This window comes from Callospermophilus lateralis, chromosome 13 (genome assembly GCF_048772815.1).
Source record: "Callospermophilus lateralis isolate mCalLat2 chromosome 13, mCalLat2.hap1, whole genome shotgun sequence".
NCBI classification, from domain to species: domain Eukaryota; kingdom Metazoa; phylum Chordata; class Mammalia; order Rodentia; family Sciuridae; genus Callospermophilus; species Callospermophilus lateralis.
In genome coordinates this window covers 50394557-50414155 of record NC_135317.1, presented here as the reverse complement: position 1 = coordinate 50414155, position 19599 = coordinate 50394557, and the positions used below count along the sequence as shown (strand labels likewise).

General features: G+C 40.2%; 1 protein-coding gene across 2 annotated transcripts; it reads right to left on the bottom strand.

Annotated features, from left to right (window-relative positions):
• Nucleotides 1–2332: 2332 nt before the first annotated feature.
• LOC143379310 (phytanoyl-CoA dioxygenase, peroxisomal-like) lies at nt 2333–18920 on the bottom strand. 2 transcript variants are annotated; one of them, XM_076831836.1, is made up of 9 exons: nt 18824–18920; nt 15677–15735; nt 14143–14253; nt 12446–12614; nt 10808–10889; nt 9415–9596; nt 6707–6856; nt 5097–5231; nt 2333–2973 (listed from the first exon to the last, which is right to left on the bottom strand). In XM_076831836.1, the coding sequence occupies exons 1-9, from the start codon at nt 18896–18898 to the stop codon at nt 2920–2922; spliced, it is 1017 nt and encodes a 338-aa protein (XP_076687951.1). In that variant the 5' UTR covers nt 18899–18920; the 3' UTR covers nt 2333–2919. The 2 variants fall into 2 exon arrangements, with proteins under 2 accessions (XP_076687951.1, XP_076687952.1); XM_076831837.1 differs by lacking the exon at nt 2333–2973 and adding an exon at nt 3652–3738.
• Nucleotides 18921–19599: the final 679 nt, after the last annotated feature.

Here is a 19599-nt window from a genome sequence, read left to right as displayed (position 1 = left end):
CAATACACGGGAGAATGACCAGAACATGGTATAGACATATTTTTATTTTTAGTTGTAGATGAACAGAATGCCTTTATTTTATTTTTATGTGGTGCTGAGGATTGAACCCAGTGCCTCACGAATGCTAGCCAAGCTCTATGCCACTGAGTTACAGCCCCAGCCCCTCAATGGAGTATTGTTCCATCTTAAAAAGGAAGGACATTCTGACACATGCCCCAGCATGTAAGAACCTTGAGGACATAGTGCTAAACAAAATAAGTCTGTAAGGAAAAGAAAAATACTTTGTGATTCTACTCCCCTGAGTGTCCATAAAAAACCAAATTTGCAGAGACAGAATGCAGAGTATGGTGGGCCAGCTTTGAAGGAAGGGGAAAGATGGGTTAGCGTTTACTGGGGATGATGTGTCAGTTTGGTAGGATGGATGGTGATGATGGCTGCAAAGCAATGTGAATGTACACAATGCCACTGATGTACACTCTTAAAAATGGCTAAGGGACGGGGCAGAGGTGCCAGGGATTAAACTCAGGGGTCAGGGGCACTCCATAACTGAGCCACATTCCCAGCCCTGTTTTGTATTTTATTTAGAAACAAGGTCTCACTGAGTTGCTTAGCACCTCGCTTTTGCTAAGGCTGGCTTTGAACTCACAGTCCTCCTGCCTCAGCTTCCAGAGCCACTGGGATTACAAGCATGTGCCTTTGCACCCGGCTGTAATATATATTTTATCCCAATTTTATATTTTAAAAAGAATACAGGAAAAAAAGGGGGAGTCCAAGTACATACAAGTGAGCAAAGGCCTCTGGCTTTTCACAACTCTAAGTCCCAAATTCCTTAGAAGAAGGTTCTAGTTTTATTTTGCACATTGAGTATCAACTTTTGGATTACTGTCTGATGAATGAACAGCCCAGAACACATCCCCTCTCACTGAGCAGCTAGGCTTCTCCTCATTCTGCCAAGGTATCGTGTCCCATCTCTTCATGTTCCACCAGGGGTTTGCTCCCGTCTTTCACAAGGAAGGTACATGTGGGTGAAAAGCAGCCCTAGTCATCCTGCTGTCATTCCCCTCCCACTACAGAGTGGGCGCCTGCAGATTGATATGTGAACTAAGGGACAGAAGGGACACAGATGAGATGAGAAGTGCCTGTTTCCTGATTGAAGAGTTGGCTTTCACTCACAGATACATTGGGGACTAAGTGTGCTGTTTTCCCTGGAATCTGGTTTTTCTAATTGGCGTAGAGCAGGGCTCAGGGGAGCACACCTGTAATCACAGCTTCTTGGGAGGCCCAGGCAGGGAAAGAAATTCAGGTTGAAACTAGTTGGAGGTTCATTCTAGATCCAAGCCCTGCTTCCTGCATGCTCTTTGCACTGGCATTCCTTATTTACCTTTTAGTTCCCATCCTTCTAGGAATCCTTTCCTTAGGCCCTTTCACGATTCTCTTGCCTTCTCTCCTTTCCAGCTGGGGCTAAGAAACTAACAAACATGGTAACACAAGCCTTAGGAAAACCTCTGCTCAGCAGAATAACAAGAAGGAACTGGCTGTTTTATTCTTAATCAAGCCATAAATATAATTTTTAAAAATAAGAACCATGTTTTTGTCTTTAAGAGATTTTTTAATGTTCTTTTTAGTAATAAATGACAGTAGAATCTCTTTTGATATATTTATACAAACATGGAATATACCTTATTCTAGTCAGGATCCCAATCTTGTGGATGTATACAATGTTGAGCTCCACTCTGGTGTGTTCATGCATGTACTTAAAAAAGTTATGTCAGAAGAATTTCACTGTCTTTCCTATTCCTATCTCCCACCTTTCATTCCCCCTGTGTCTAAAACCACTGAATTTCTATTCCCTCACAACTTGTTGTATCAGAGAATATAAATCTTTGGCTTCGGGGAGATTTTACTTAATTCACTTTGCATGAGAGTCTCCAGATCCACCAATTTACAAGTGAAGGTCATAAACTCTTCTTCTTCATAGCTAAGTAATATTCCATTGTGCATATATACCACAATTTCTTTATCCATTCATTTATTGAAGGGCACCTGATTTCGTTCCATAGCCTAGATATTATGAATTTTGCTGCTATAAACATTGATGTGGCTATATTACTATAGTATGTTGATTTTAAAACTTTTGGATATATACTAAGCAGCGGGATAACTGGCTCCAATGGTTCCTAGTTTTCTTGAGGACTCTCCATACTTCTTTCTTTTCTTTTCTCCTTAACTGATATAGAAATAAAGTGATATATTGAAATAAATCCCCAGTCCAAGCTCATTCCATTTCAGCCAGAGTATCTTAAAATGTTTCTGGTCCTCAAAAAAGCTTAGGTTTTATTAATAAATTCTGGAGACTTTCAGTTGCCCTGCTTTTGAAGGAGAGTAGTTGTATTGAAGAAGTCTTGAAAGGAAGCCTGGGTCAGAGAATGAGGACCCACCTTATTTTGATCCCGCGATGGCCTTGGTACACCCTTCACCAAATGTGAATGTCCTACATATGGTTCTAGTTTGGAAATCTCTCATGACATTAAATGGGGAAGTGTTGACTTTACTAGGAGAGGCATGCTCATCTCAGTGCACACTGAGTTTCAGGGAATTTATTTCTGCTGGGATAAACAGCTAATTCAACAAGAGGAACTGATTGAACATACTTAAATCATATGCTACATTTATTGGTTGTAATCCCAAACCAGTTTTTCTGAAACTAGTTATATTTCATTTTACTGTTCTTCCACTAAAGTAACATCACTGCACTGCAAAATTAACTTTGCAAAATAAAGTTCCCAATGCATGTGTCTTGATTTTGATACCAAGTGATAGAAAACATTACATCATCTTACATCATCCCATATGAAAACATTTTCCTTAGACTCCTTGTTTCTTTGATCTCCTTTGAAAGAGGTATAATCAAGGACTGTTTCAAAGGGTGATTCTTTCTCCTTTCACAAGTCGGGCTCGAAACATCCAAATATCCTGGAAATAATTCCAACAGAATGAGTGTGTGGAACACATCCATTGGCCTATTCCCCACAAAGATTTCTAGGTTCTACAAATGCTTAAATAGGAAAACAATGCTATGATTCTTATATTGATTAATAAATAAACAAGCTTTGAAACTGCAATTAATTCTCTTGCCAACAATTAAAACAATGCCAATTGCATGGAGTCAGTAGATCCCCAAGCTGTCGGCCTTGCTGATCACAGGTAAGACACCAGGAGGGTGGCTGTGATACTCAATCATAGCAGTTCACAACCCTTCTCTCGGCTTGTCTTTTTATTACTTGCCTGAACCACTTTGAGGTTGCAACTCTGATGAGATCGTAGAAGTGAACATGGTACCATGTATACTGACTTACTTGGTGTGGGGAAGGGGTACTGGAGATAGAACCCAGGGCCACTCTCCACTGATCTATATCCCCAGGCTTTTGATTTTCCATTTTGAGACAGGGGCTCACTAAGTTGCTGGGGCTGGCTTCACTTGCAATCCTCCTGCCTCAGCCAAACTGTGAAGTAGCTGAGATTAGAGGCATGTGCCACAACGCACCATACTGCATTTATTAATAAAGCAATTGAGACCTTCTAATTTCTTGTTTCTTGTTGAGCAGACAGCAAGGTATTATGGAAAGAATGATTTCAGAATTAGGCCTGACTTTGAAATCTAGCTCTGTTACTTAGGCCAGTCTCTGGGTCTTCAATTTGTCCTTTACAGCAGGTGCATTACAGAGTGATCACTGCATTCTGGTGAAGAAAATCAGAAATGGGACATGGAAGTATTTTAGTTTTAGTTTTTTTAAATATACATTTTTTTATTTTTAGTTGGACACAATACCTTATTTATTTATTTATTTGTATGTGGTGCCGAGGATTGAATCAGCGCCTCGCACGTACTAGGTGAGCACTCTACCACTGAGCCACATTCCAGGCCCATGAAAGTGTTTTTATAAGTTAGAATTATATGAGTTGGTATTGTTATTCTATTATTCTATTTATATTCTAAATATATCCGATAAGCTCTAACTGATGAGATACCTAAAATATGGGTGGTGTTCATTCTGGACAACCTTCACAAACTTCAAATGTAATGTACATTCCAGTACCCCTCAGCTACCAAAATCCATGGGTGCTCATGTCCCTGCAATAAAATAACCTCTGTTCATCCTCCCATATATTCTAAATCACCCCTAGATTACTTAGAGCACCTGGTACAATAGAAACATGAGGTAGTTGTTAGGCTGTATTATACAGGAAATAATGATTTTTAAAATGTTTATATATGTTTAGTACAGATGCAATTTTTTAAAAAATGTTTATATATGTTTAGTACAGATGCAATTTTTTTTCAAATAGTGTTTAATATTCTGAATATTTTTACAAATTTCAGTTGGTTGAATCCCCAATCATTTTCAGACAAGGGACACATTTGTAGATTCTAAAGAGAGACTTTAGATTCTCCACCCTGGAAAGTTGTTCTGAAGGTTCCCAATGGCACTATAGCATCTCACTGGTGTGCACTGACCTATAGATTCCTGGATGGACTAGAGTTATCATCACACTTAGTCTCTTGATAGTACATGCCCATACTATAATTATCTCATACAAATAAAGTAAAATAGGAATACCTTCTTAGTTCAGAACCTAAACTGTGTGTTTTCTATAATGTGAAGGGTTTTTTTGTTGTTGTTGTTTGTTTGTTTGTTTTGGCTTTGACTGCTAATTTATCTATTGCTCTTTAGCGGCACTGAATGTCCCCTACTACTTAGAAACAAATACTTTCCAAGTGATGTGTATCAATTAGGAAAGCACATGAAACGCTGTCTAATGCCCTTTATCCGTAAGCATTACTCCATCTCTGCTCTAGATGCAAAATTACCAAAAGCAACACTACTCCAGAATTGCTCCCTGAAGTCTTACAGGATTGCCTAATGAAAATATTACTTACCAAAAAGGGAGGCCTGATTCAAGTCCCAAACCTTTATGTTTGTTCCTATGCATTCAGAATTCCCATATCCTTCATTTCAAATTAAATTAGGGATTAATTAAGCATGTGAAGACAAGAAACTTCAGACATTTTACTTGGTTATTTCATGCAAGTGTACCTTCAAGTCTAAGCCACTGTTACTTCCATATAATTTATCTGCTATTCCCACAGCTTCTTTCTCAACGTGTTCTTGACTGGTGTCCTTCACATCAATGTAGTGGCAATCAGAACTGGCAAAATGGCAGGAAATTGCCTGTGCAGAGTGAAAAATTGACAATGGAGAAAAGTATGTTATGAATGCCAACAACCAAGCTAGGAGGAGTTCTCCTTTCAGGGAGTCCATTCTTCTGCCCAGGATTTGACTACTCAACTACCAGGCCCGCCATGGCATCCTAAATCTGTCACTTTCTACGTGAGCTTCTCCCTCCTGCTCTCCCACCTAAAGGCTAATTAAGAAATGACTAAAGAATCTTTTACCTAATTATTTATTTTTTAAAGATATATATAGGATAGGCGGCATAATTATCTAAGTACAGATCTTCACATTTCTAAGCATCTAAAGTTTTCTTTAAACTCCATTTTCTGTGCAGACCCTGTGCCAGACAAAGCCACATCGAGACACAAGGCGTAAGGAAAATTGTGTACTTCTACACCCATGTTGTTAGGAAATAATTGTAAATGTTCTTCCAGAACATTAAAATCAGTGAAAATGTGGAAATATTGCAAAGTGAATATATTAAAAATCACATCACTATTTGCATCTTTGTGCTTGCACTTCCATACTTAACATGGCCTGAGGGTTATGCTAGTGCGGGTACTTCCTGTCTTTTATTTAAATTTTTGACATTGTACACAGCATGGATTTTTTTTTGCACTAATTTTGATTTAGTAAAACAGCATTGAACTTGATGGCTGAGATTGTGGTAGCCCCTTCAATTTTATCCTCAGGACTGCCCCAACTGGTATCAACTTGTACCAGGCCCTAGTCTGAGCCTGGTGCAAATATAAATGAATAAAGTCTGCAACCCTATACTTGGGGTTAGAACAAGGATCAGTGGGAACCAGGGGACAAACTGGAAACCCCACTGAATCTTTAAGGAGCCTTAATATTATGGACAACCTTGTTACCATGGGGAAAGTGAGCCCACAATACTCTAAGATTTGCTGAATTTGAGACAAGTGAGAAATCAGGGAAATTGTAAGGAATTCTGTCAATTTTTAAATGTCAGTGACAAAATTATTTAATTTAAAACACTGAGAATGGAGGGGGATAAATATGTGTAGACTATTCAGAACCTTTGCTTAGGATCAATATTGTTTTCCTTAGTTAGTAAGGGTATTCTATAATAATAAGTATATTCTAAATTTGCTTCTTGTTCTAGATACCCTGAGCAATATAAATCCCAAATGTGATTATTTGAGTATTTTAGTTATTGTTTTAGCTTTAGAAAGCAGAAACTGTGCACTGCAAGGTGAGCTACTGCTCTGAAGCAATTCCACAAATAACCAAGATTAAATAGTAACAGGTTTAGGATCCTGAGGGTACCTGGCTTCTGACTGAGTAGAGAAAAAAAAGTACAAGGAAGGCAAACATACTTCCTGGCTAACAAACTGGAAAAAACAGTCCAGTTTAGTGAAAAGTCATAAATATTTTATGTGTTAATATACTAATGATTTTCTGTTTTGAACCCATTCATCTTTCAAAACTGAAGCAACATGGATGCATACTTTCCGGAATCCTTGAGTTTGATTCCGACCAGATCCATGGATGAGCAATGGGTGGAAGAAAACGGTGTCTCCCTTCTCCATCACAAGGTGCACTCGGGCATGGTCCTGGTCATAGTCCTGGATCCCATAGTAGAAAATGTTAACTCCACCCTGAAACACATGAGATAGGCAAAGTCTGGAGGAAGCACCAAAATGAACACTTTGTGTACGACTTGGCAGGTACAGGAAGGGTTCTCTGACTTCTTTTAAGAGAAAGACTTATCTAAATTAAATTATTAAATATAAAAAATGCAAAAGTCTTTCATATTTCTGGGTTTTTAAACATCATCTGCTGCAGGTACAGCGGTACACACCTGTGATCCCAGCTACTTGGGAGGCTGAGGCCAGGCATCATAAGTTCAGGGCAGACTAGCAAACTTAGCCAGACTCTGTCTCAAATTAAGATTTGTACAAAGGACTAGAGATGTAGCTCAGTGGTGGAGGGCTTGCCTAGCATATGCAAGGCCCTGGGTTTGAACCCCAGCAATGCAACAAATTAAAGTCACATATATTAAATTCATTGTTTTTTATATTAAAATCATTTTTTAAACAAAAGAACCAAATTGGAACTTCACCTACCCTTCCTAATTGAATTATAAACAATCTAGATCAGTTCTGCCTCTTGTGGTGAATGCAGGTGAACACCTTTCTCTTAGGCATTTACAGCCTCAATGTTCACATCCTTGCCCCAGCCTGATATTCTCCTCACCTAGAATTTTGTTCACATCATTCTTGTATTACTCAGGGTATCTTGAATAGGCTAATTATTCTCCCCAAACCAAGTACAGAACATGCTCAGTTTTTCTAAGTTCAAAGGACTTATGTCATATTCAGAATAAAAAGAGAGCAGTAAGTTTAAACACTGTATTTTTGATAACTATTTCCAAAAGTAGTCTTAACTCCAGGAAATGTGTATGTATGTCCTTATTATACAAATTAAAGTGAGAAGGGACTACAGTTGATGAGCCTTTATGCATCTGGGCAGAAGTGTCCCATTCCAATGGAGAATAATCATTGTCCTACTGCACAATATTGTGACTTTGACCCCGTGTCCTTCTTTCCTGGCCAAGGTGCATACTGGCCCCTGCTAAGCTAAGCAGACCTTCCACTGCCACTGCTGTGAATCTCAGCAGCATCTCAGACACCAGTCTGCTCCCATAGCCCTGGACACCATTCCCTTCTGCCCAATAAGCCTCCTTAGGATTGCACCAACCCTTGCCTGTCCCTGAACTTAACTGATGAATTTCACCATTTCCACTTTTATATCAGGATTCAGACTCAAATATTTCCACAGAACACAGTCAGTAGTGCAAGAATTGGGAGAGAAAAGCCCTTGAAGCCACAGCCTTCATTTCCTACAGAAGCACGACTCAGTCTCCTTGCCCACCACAGCTGCCCTTTCCATTCTGACCATCATCAGGGATTTCAGGATCTTCTGGTCTGGCATCAAAAAGGCTGAGATCTTCTCTCTGGTTTTGTTGCCTCTGAGCTCCTACACCTCCTGGGAATCAATTGTGCCCCAGACCTGAGATCATATTCTTGAAGAATGGATAGGACCTTGACATTCATGGGTGCAGAAGCACATAGTAGCTCCCCAGCACCAACATTTGAATGGATAAACCAACCATTGTTCAGCCATGCCACTGAACGGAAAGGAACAAGCTATTGAGACTGTCAGCTTTGTTGAACCTCAAAGTAAATATGCGGAGCAGCAGCAACCACTCCAAAAAAAAAAAAAAAATTGTATGCCACTTCATTATATCTATATGACATATTATGAAATGCAAACTAAACTATAGGAACAGAAATCAGCTGAGTGGTTGCCTGGGGAGGAGGTGGAAAATATTCTCTTCATTGTGGTGCCACGTGTGTGTATATGTGTGTGTGTGTGTGTGTGTGTGTGTGTGTGTGTGTGTGTTAATGATCAAATTATACATTGAAAATATGTACTATTTATGATACTTATACCTCAAAAACACTTTCATTACAAATAAAAACTCTTCCAGCTTCCTAAAAAAGAATGGACCCCATTCTCTCCATGTAACCTACAGGTGTGAAAGTCATTTTGAATCAGGTCCTGAAAGACCTTCTCAGGTTCTCTTCCCCTTCTACTCTCCAAAATGTGCCTCAGCCCCCAGCCCATCTGATCTGAGAATGCCTTCCATATTTCATGTTCATTAGCCAGGTTCCACTTGCCTTGACCCTGATGCCTCCAAGGAGATTTTTTGTGATAGGAAATTCTACCTTGTCCTTTAAGGCTCAGCTCAATCTCCCACCACCCCTGAGCCTCTGCTGGTCCTCACAGGGACAAGGAGACAATCCCTCCCTCCCTTCCCCTACTCTGAGAGCCTCAGTCAGCGGGCACTTCACACACACCAGAGTTGAAGGGTTGATGCCTGACCTCTGCCATCAGGCCTCGCCATCTCAGGTCCTAGGCAGCTCCTACCCAAGTCTCCACACTGGCCGGCTTTCAAGCCCATGTTGAAAGAACAAATCAAATGAATACTTTATGTGATGTCCTTGAACTCCCCCGGATCCTAATTGCAAATTTCAGGACAGTGCTTTGCTGAGAAAGGAAAGCAGTCTCATTTCTAAGCTTTTTGCACCTGATGTGAAATAACAACAGGGAAAGAGATTCTGATCCAGACTCAGTGGTCAGACAGACCTACCTCCCACTGGGGGTAGTCATGTGGCTTCAGGGGAAGTTTGTGGGTGCCTGGGAGGACAGCCAGACAGCCATTGTTCCGGTCAATGTGCTCCATGGCGGTCCAAGCACAAACAATGTGACTGCTGGGCCTGAAGGGGAAAAAGTGCAGATCCTGGTGCATGGGGTGCCGGGAAGTCTTCCTGCCTGAAATGAGACTGCTGTCAAATGGGGCTTAAACCTCACAATTCTTATCCTATGCCAGAATAAACAACACATTACCTTCCCCTGCAAAAATAATAATAATAATAATATTGTGGAAAATTATTCTCAATAGACCAGCACTAAAGTGAAATATTGAGTCAACATGGAGCCTTTTCTTCTGAGTTACTGGCCGCTGGGTGCTTAGACTCTTTTCTAGAAGTTGCATATACCCATCATCTCTGCTGTGCTTTATTTCTTCGTCACTCTGGATTTGGCACAGAGCTAGCATATGAAAGGATTTTTAAAAAATTTAAAAACCAAATGAATTAAATTAAAGAGAATGTTACTGATTCAAATTTGAGGTTCCCTTCTAAGTGGCTAATGCCACAAACAGTTTTCTTAGAGGTCTTAATTCACAGACATTAGGCATCCTCTGTATAGTTATTGACTAGTCAGAACCACTGACCATACAAACATGTTCCCCATCTTTGATTTTAGATTTTGGTTCCCCAAAAATCTCATCACACCAAGCAGGTCATCCATGGAGGGATACACTGTGCTTCAGTCCTATCAAATAAACCTCTCCCAGCTGTCAAAAGGAAGAAAAAGTAGAAAAGGATACAACCCTCTTGACTGATTTCTGCTGATTGGTACAGAAAAATCTCTGAGTGTGGTCAAAGAGTCACCTGCAGTGGAATCTCTGGGCACGGGTATTAAAATGCAGACATCTGAGATCTACTTCAGAATCAGTGTCTCCGTGAGGACTTAGAATCTAGGTTTGGCAAGCACAAGGCACCACGAGCACTTGAGTGTGACTTGTAGTAACAGCTTTCATCCTGTTAGTAAAAATGATGTCTTCAGATCAGGAGTGCAGAATCCATGTGATCCTGGCTAAGAATGATTGGTGAAGATCACAGATGTTGAATAGAGGGAGTCTATGACATAATAATAGTCATGTTTCTCAACCTACTTTTCCAGGGAGCCAGTCATCTGAAAATTTAGCAAAACCCTATAATCAACATCTGAAATCAGTATTACACTTCAAAGTTGATATAATATGAGATATTTTAAGTCTTAAACAAAAGCACCCACATTCACTCACCCAGAGTTTGACAGTTACACACATAACCAGATCTAAAACAACAACTCTACATGTTTTAATTAAAGAATCTTTTTTTTTTTCTTGATTCTCTTTAACAATAAGAGCCCTTTACCTGTATCTGGAGGTTTGTTTATCAGCATTGTGTGCATGGCCATGACATTGGGTCCAGTGAAGCACTCCACATACTTCAGAATCTGAGAAAAGGGAGAAGAAAGAAAAACAACCTCATTGGAAATCAGAAGTATAGGCAAGAGGCATAATGTGTTCACACAAGAACCAAAATGACAACAATTTAAATACCAATTGGTATTTCACAATCATGAAATATAGTGTTGAATTTCCAACACTACAAATTAAATGAAACTTTTCTGAGAAAGCATGGAGTATAATCCAATAAGTCTGGCCATTCCCTGAATCTCTTTCCTGAGGTTAATGAACAAGGCAGAATAATGGCCAGTACAGGGACCAAGATTGGCAAAAAAAAAAAAAGCAGCCCCCTATACCCATAGAGCCCTAGTCTCATGAGAAGAAAGGAAAATAGAAAATCTGAACATCATGGATGGTAGTGCTTCATCCAACACAAGTTGCCTGTGGCTTCATCTGTGACCACCTGCAGACTTCCATTCCCATCACAGCACCAGAGGTGGGAAGCACAGATGGTCCTAGGTCATTTCCCCTGGGCCTTCTCTCTTGAGTGCTAGGCAGGATATCACAGGTGATTTACCTGTGCAGTCTGTTTCAGGAGTCAAACACTCTGACAGCATCTGCTATATGGAAAGTCTCTTTCAAAACCATTTTAAACAAGTGGTTAGGAAACCACGGTACTAAAAGGTGGGAGTGAACAAACACATTTGAGGATGCAGGACCTAATTCCAGAAGAATGCACCAAGAGCAAGAGGGGCAGAGTAGAGAGACACTATTTCTTATGTTGTGCCCCTCTGATTTGCTTGAATACTTTTAGATATATCAATTACTATTAAAGAAGAATAAATTTTAAAAAATAACTAACTTAAGGCTTAGTGACTCATGGCTATTATCCCAGCAGATTGGGAGGCTGAAGCAGAAGAATCATAGATTCAAGGCCAGCCTCAGCCACAGCATGACCCTTTCTCAAAACAAAGAGTAAAAAGAGTTGAGAGTGTAGTTGAAAGAAATAGTGCCCCAGAGATCAATTCTTAGTACCACAAATAAATCAAATTAAATAAAAACTAAATTAAGTTTAAAAGCAATTCATTCAACTGACCCAATTTATGAAATATATTAAAAAGTCAATACATTTACAAATTACAGCCTCACAATTTCATTTCGATGATATTGAGTCTTAGAAGCGCTCTTTCTATTTAACGCAGAATTTCTGACTCCCCCCCCCCCCGCCGCAAAAAAAAAAAAAAAGATAATTAGCACACTTCACAGAAGTGTTTCTTAATCTTGATGCTATTGGTATCTTGGATGGGATAATTCTTGGGGAGAGAGCTCCTCTGTGCATCATGGGATCTCAGGCCCCATTATCAGCATCCTTGGTCCCTACTCACTAGAAGCCACTAGTGCACCCACTATGCGGTTACAATCACCAGGAAAGTCTTGAGACATTGTCAATATCCACTGGGAGGCAAAATCACCTCCAGCTGAGACCTACCACTCTAGTGTTCCATATGTAGGAAGGGGTTATATTCAGCACAACCAGGGGATCTTGGGGCAGACTTGCAAGCTGTCTATGAAGGAGAAACCAAATCAAGAGCAAGTCTCTAACCTCTGGGAGAGTGCAGTATCTAAAGAGCTCCTTATCTTCCTGGTAATCTTGAATCCTTGCAATTGTTTTCTCACTTGATATATCCTCTGATTCCACAGAGGACACATCTCTTATTATTATGAGTCCTGCTGGTTTTGACTCCTCGCTGCAGATGTTTTCAAATGCAACCCTAGAAAATTAAATTTACAAATAACATCATGACCTCTGCTCCACACCTCTGGTTGGCCCTGACCTGTGCAAAGATTTACAGATTCAGGAACAGTTTCTCTCTGCTAAGTCAGTCCTCAGGCCTAGTAGAGGGAGGAGAAAATGGCCAACTCGGAAGTCCTGGCCTCCTGGCCTCCTGCAAGAATTAAAAAAGCAAAGGGGGCTGGGAATATAGCTCAGTTGGTAAAGTGCTTGCCTCACATGCACAAGCCCCTAGGTTCAATCCTCAGCACCACCAAAAAAAAAAAAAAACAAAAAACGAGAATATTGCTTTGCTTAACATACAAGTGGTGACATAGTTTTCTGATACCATTGTAATAATACAGGCTGAATATCCCTTATCTCAAATACTTAGAACTAACATCAGGTATTTTTGGATCTTAGAATATTGACATATGCAAAATGAGCTGATTGTGGTGGAGCATGCTGTAATCCCAGAGACTCAGGAGGTGAGGCTAAAAAAGGATAGTAAATTTAAAGCCAGCCTATTCAATTTAGCAAGACTCTGTCTCAAAATAAAATGAACAAAGGGATGGGGATGGAACTTCCTGGATTCAAGTCCAAGCACTAAAAATAATAATAATCTTAATAACAAAATTTAATAATGAGATATCTGGAAGATGACACCTATGTGTCATCACAAAATGACTCTGTGTCTCCTCTATACCTCATACACACAGTTTGAAGATAATTTTATACAATATTTTTAGTGTGTCTGTGTTGTGACCTTGACCATCATATGAGCCAGGTGTGGAATTTTACCCCTTGTGACATCATCTCGGTGCTCAATGGTTTGGATACTGATTTTCTGATAAGTGATGCTTGGCCTTTAATAGCAAATACTCTACTCCTGTAGCACCTACCTGATACCACATATTATTCCTTTTCTCTCCTAACAACAATGCTAAGAGACCAGTGTTATTACTATGACCATTTTACAGAGGAGTACACACATGTATAGAAAACTATCGTGACGATGTGGGACACGCCATGTTAAGCTGAGATTAAGGCCAGAAAGTCTGCCTCCAGATCCCATGCTCCTAAACATATCCCAACAAACCACATCACTCAAAAGTATCTGAACATGCAGAGGCTAATCTAACTTGTAATCCCATTGCATACATATAATACATAATTTATAAATTTGTATGTATGAATTACAATGATACATAATGTTGGGATTTCATGTGATATATTCACACCTGCACAGAGCATCAGTTGGTCAGTTTCATTCCCCAGCACCTCTCCTCTCCCTCCCTTCCTCCATCCCATGGACATCTTTCTTGTATCTACTGATCTCCCTTCTGTTTCCTTGAGACCTCTTTTTACTTGTGTCTCTCTAGTTTCCACACAGTAGAGAAAACAATGACCCCTCTGTGTCGGCCTTACTGTGCTTAACATGATGTTCTACAATTCTATGCATTTTCCTGAAAATGACACAATTACCATAACGCATATTTTTTGTAAAATAAGCAAGAGTATTGCTGCACCTAAAGCGTTGAATATCAGCATCAGACACTAGATTTTTAATAACAAGAAATCCATTTTCTTCATAAAATTTTCTCTGATCCAGGCTCAGCACATTATTATCCCAAGTATACCTACAGGAGAAAAAGGCACCAAATCAGTCCAAATTTTAAATTACAACCCAACATTATGTACCAAAAACCCCCCAAAAATGTTCATATTCTTTGATCCAATACTTCTAATTGTAGAACTTTAACAAAATAATCTTAAAATATTTGAAAAACTTCAGGTCCAAAACATTAAAAATGCTCACAAAATGTACATTAATTGAAGAAAAATTAACTAATGATATTATATCCACTTGATGCATTAAAATTAAAGGACAAAAGAGTATTGACAATACACGCACAGCACATTATAATAAAATATGATTACAATGATATAAACACAACACTATTTGTGAAAAGGAGACTATTGAGAAATACATCAAAAAAAGATTTTGCCAGTAATTGCATTTCAATAATGGAATTATAAATGATTGTTTAAAAATTCCCTCTATTTCTCTAATTTTGAATTTTTCCTAGAATGTATATGATTTTTTCAGTTGGGGAACTAATTCAATAAATTTTATGCTTCAATTTAATCAATATATTCTCAGAAGTCATTAAAGTAACAAAAACCAAATGAGAGTACAACAAACAAGCAAACACAAATCACTCCTCTCTTAAGATGAAATTTGGCTATAACAATATTTATAAAAGTCAAGGTCTTCCCCTTAGAGACGATTTAAGATGATGAACCTGGATGGACACAGTGGTTCAGGCCTGTTATCTCAGTGATTCAGGAGACTGAGGGAGGAGGATGACAAGTTCTAAACCAGCCGCAGCAACTTAGCGCTGTCGAGGCTCTAAGCGTCTTACACAGACCCTGTCCCAAAATAAAAAATAAAAAGGACTGGGGATATAGCTCAGTACTAAACCACCATGGGTTTAATCTACAGTGTTATAACAACAACAACAACAATAATAATAAACCTGGCAGGTGTAGCAGTACATACTTATAATTCCAGCTAGTCAAGAAGCTGAGGCAGAAAGATCGCCTGAACTCTGGAGTGCAAAACAACATAGGCAACATAGCAAGATCCAAAACTCAAAATAAATAAATAAATAAATAAATAAATTATAAAGGAAAAGAAGAGGAAGAAGCTGAAGAAAAAAGAGAAAATGTAATATATATATATATATATATACCAAAAAATTAGCTAATATTTCAGTTTAATCAAACTACAAACCAATTTAGTTGTGATAACTTATGGTTGCATTTTCAAAACTCAGATTATACATTTTCTGGTATTTTTCCTTCTTTTTAAGAATAAATATTGAAAATTAAAGTCAAAGTCTTCAAAAATATCCACAATTCTACTAACTAGAACAAATCCTGGAAATAGAGAATGTGTATAATAAATTTTAACCAGGCAACATGTTATATTGTATATTGTATCCAAGTTACCAGTGGATACATATAGTAGAGTTACCAGTTAAAAATATTTCTACTTACTGGAATTGCTGAGGATGAAAATTTGCAGGGGTAATCTTCCCTGATGTGCTGTGAGCTACCTAGGGTGTGAATTAAGGCAAAAAAATAAAAAATAAAAAAATAAAATTTGGGAGTCAAACTTGTCTAGAAACAACCATTTTCTCTGGGGAGGTTCTCACAGGAAAGGAGTTCCCTAAACAGGCAGCAGGTGCTCAGGTTTCCCACATCACCCTGACAGGTACACACTGCTGCTTTAAGTCCTTTCATTTATATCACTTTGTCTCATTGTCACAATAATCTCAGGAGGTGGCAGATATATCAGGGGCTTTATAGTCATTCCTGCTGTTGCACTAGGAAACCTGGGCTTGGAGAGCTCAGTAACTGGCCAAGGTCACCCAGAGGGGAATGGCTGAGCCAGGACAGAACTCACACTCTGCTTCAAGGCTTCAGTCTGTCTTAATCCATGTGATTTGCATCACCTAACCACTAAACAAATACAAACCCAAAGGTTCAAACCTGGAAGTAAAGACAAAACATGGTTATTCACAAAAAGTATTTAATTGAGTTGGGCTTCAGTTCAAAATATTAGAAAGTTTGGGTGGTCATTCATTGCGGGGACAGGAGTCCATAAAATAAACAATGACTCCAATTTGAGTGTGAACCCCATAGTATAATTTTAAAATATCTGTAAGGACTAGAAGTTATTTTTATAAATTATTTTTTATAAATTATTTTTTATAATTTTTTCCATTCTATAACTACAGATTATTGACACAGCATCTCATGGTTTCTATTATTTTCTCATTGTTTCTTTAGCTAAAACAGTTCCTTTCAAAGTGTCACTTTTCATAAACAGGTTATCATTTCTTAAATGAAGTCGCTAAGGAATGTGGAGACAGTATCATAGTCCAGGAGGGATGCAAGCCAAGAGTCAGAATGATGAGTTCCTGTCTGTTCTATCAGAGGCAGAAGGATTAACGCCCGGGGACAACCACCCTCAGCAATTTGTCATTGCCAAGATATTCAGTTTTCAGACTCTAGCCAATGTTCTTGGTGCCTCTCCACTATTCCTCCAGCATGTTGTTTTGTTATTATTGTTCTTGGGGAAATTTTAATAAAGTGGAAATGTTTATAATCTAAAGTTAGGTGAAAACAATGGATGCAAAAACCTCATACAGTATATTCCTGGTTTTGTAATACATATGCAAATGATGGAAAACACTAAAAAGTTTACCAATGAATTGTCACTGGTAGAATAATGAGTTATATGTCTTTAATTTCCCACTTTCTTCATATCTTCTTTAAAAAATAAATATGACATTTTATACATCAAAAATGATGAGTGCTTATTCCAAAATTCACCTTCCTAAGAAACAATGAAGGCTGGAGAAAAACTGTCACAAAACTTCCAGAAGTCTAAGACTAAAGGAAATTCACTGCAAATCTTAGCCAGTGCTATCCAAGATTATAGCCATCAGGCTCCTCTGCCTATTTAAGTTGAAATTAATTCAATGTCAAATGCTGTCCCTGATTTGCGCTGGTCCCATTTCAATGGCTCAATAGCCACATGTCCAGTCATAGAATATTCCATCATTGCAGAAAGCCATGTTAAACAGTGCTCCTATAGAAAACAGCCATGAAAAAAGAATCTCTAAATTCAGGGAGGGAAAACAAAGCATTGAGAAACTGAACAAAGAAACCCTAATTAAACTTCTAAATATCCCAGTGTATTGGTGACTCTCAAAATCTAGGCTGCATCACAAATGTCAAGATAAAGGACACCTAAGGGCATCATCCTAGATTCTGACTCAGCAACTTTGGAGTTGAGTTGAGCCATAGAATTTGCATTCCCCACCCTCCTGGGATGAAACCCAGGGCCCTGCAGTACTAGGCAAGCCCTCTGCCACTGAGCTAAACAAACTGACCTACACCTGCCCAGCAGAAGTCCTTTTCTAACCACTTCTTCTGACAAGTTCCCAGGGGATGCAGATGACACTGTTCCATGGACCACACTAGGACAAACACTGGTTTAGTTAAATGATCTTGGTCCAGATTTTTAATCTCTCCTAGACTCTGTTACTCACTTGTAAAATGAGCTGACATCCTCACCTGGGGTCTCTTTATCATTCTATGGACAAAGTTTAAGCATTTCAGTGTTCTCCCACATGGCTGCTTGGAAACCCAGTGGGAAGAGCAACACTGAAAATCCAAGAAACAGCTGTGATAATCAACCTTAGGAGAGATGTCAGGATGTTAACATAAAGCAGAAGAGAGGCTACTGGCCTAAGGAAAAACTCCATGCAGTTCCAACAGAGCTTCCAAAAGTGCGCCCTGAATGGGCAGGCAAAAGCAGTCCAAGAAGCCGATTTGATGGGCAGGTCTATTCATAGTACCCTATTTCTGGGTCTGCTCCTCCCCTCCAAGCCTGGCACACACATTCCTTCTGGGATTCACTTCTGAAGACAAGGAGTAGGCAGGCACAGGGTTCTAAATCCTTTCCTTAGATACCAGCATAGGACTCTTCCAGGGTCCTCAAGCCACCTGAGGCTGCCACAGAGCACAGAGCTCCCCTAGGAAGCTCCCAAGCAGAGGCTGGGACAAGGATCCACCTCCGCGCTGCTGTGTCCACCCCTTCAGAGGACTGGCATCCCCTCTTGAGAGGAGGACAGATGCCTGGCCCCTAGGCCCCTCCCAAGCAGCTCTGTGCTCCTGTTTAATGTGACTGCCCTCGGGCAGTTCTTGGTCTCCAGGCATTCCTAGAGCTCTTGCACACCGCGTCCAAAAAAAATAACAAGGCAGATGACTATGGCAAGACCTCCCAACCTCCCCTCTTCACGAAGCAACAAACAGTAGGCCCTAAGAAGTACCAGAAAGGTGGAGCCACACGCGATAGCAGCCACTGAGACCAGGACAGTCACGTACCCAATACCCGGGAAAGATGCCTTTGGGGTCGTGGGGGGCTACCAGCGCCTAGAGATCCAACCCCGCTCCCAGGTCTCCTTTTGAGATGTAACTTTTCGGGGGATAGTAGCGCGGAGGGGCGCGCAGGGCAAGAGAAGGGGCAGTCCTGAGACCGGGAGGCCACCACAGCAGCCCGCATCAACCTCCAAGGCCGAGGCTGCTGTGCCCCAACTGGGTGGCGCGAGTCCACCTCACCCCAAAGGATACCACGGCCCGGACCGAGGAACCGCCGAGGTGCTCCAGAATCCTCCGCAGGCGAGCAGCAGCGCGCGGCTGCTCCATGGCGGCGGCTAGTAAGGCCACTGTCACACTTCATTCCCGGGCAGCCCCTCCTCCCGGAGATAAAGGAACAAGTTGGCGCCCCCCCCCCCCACCGCGCCGCCCAGAGCTCCGCCTCCCGGGCCGGGCCCGACAGCTGGGGGTGACGGAGACGCCCTAGGCCACCTGTTCAGCGCGGGGCGGGGTGGGGACCCTGCCACCCGCGCACCTTCTTCTCACCTGGCCAGTTTCTGATCCGCTGGGGACCCTCCCTGCTTCACCTGAGCAACACTCTTAACTTCAGAGCTTCAGTCTATCTACAGCCAACCTCGTGATTGTTCTTGCCACTGCTAAACCAGTAAAATTCAAATGTTTATCCCTAAATAGTCCTTAGTGCTGTTCAAAAGAGACTTAATTTAGTGCAAGTCCAGCCCAAAATACTAGTTTGGCTTGTTCTTTTTACTTTTACGTGTATGAAATGAACGTCTCCCAGAAAAGTCTGATACTGTCTAGCAGAATTTAAATTTTCTTACAGGATTAAAAATAAGATCTTTTAAAGTAGAATCTCTCTGTAAGATCTCTTTGTCATGTCTTGTTGTAAGATCTACAGATGATTGACATTGCATCTGCCCTCTTTGTTCTCCACATTTTTTCATTGTTTCTTTACCATGGAGTTACTTAAAGAATGTTGTTCCTGTTTTCTGTTTGTTTGTTTGTTTGTTTTT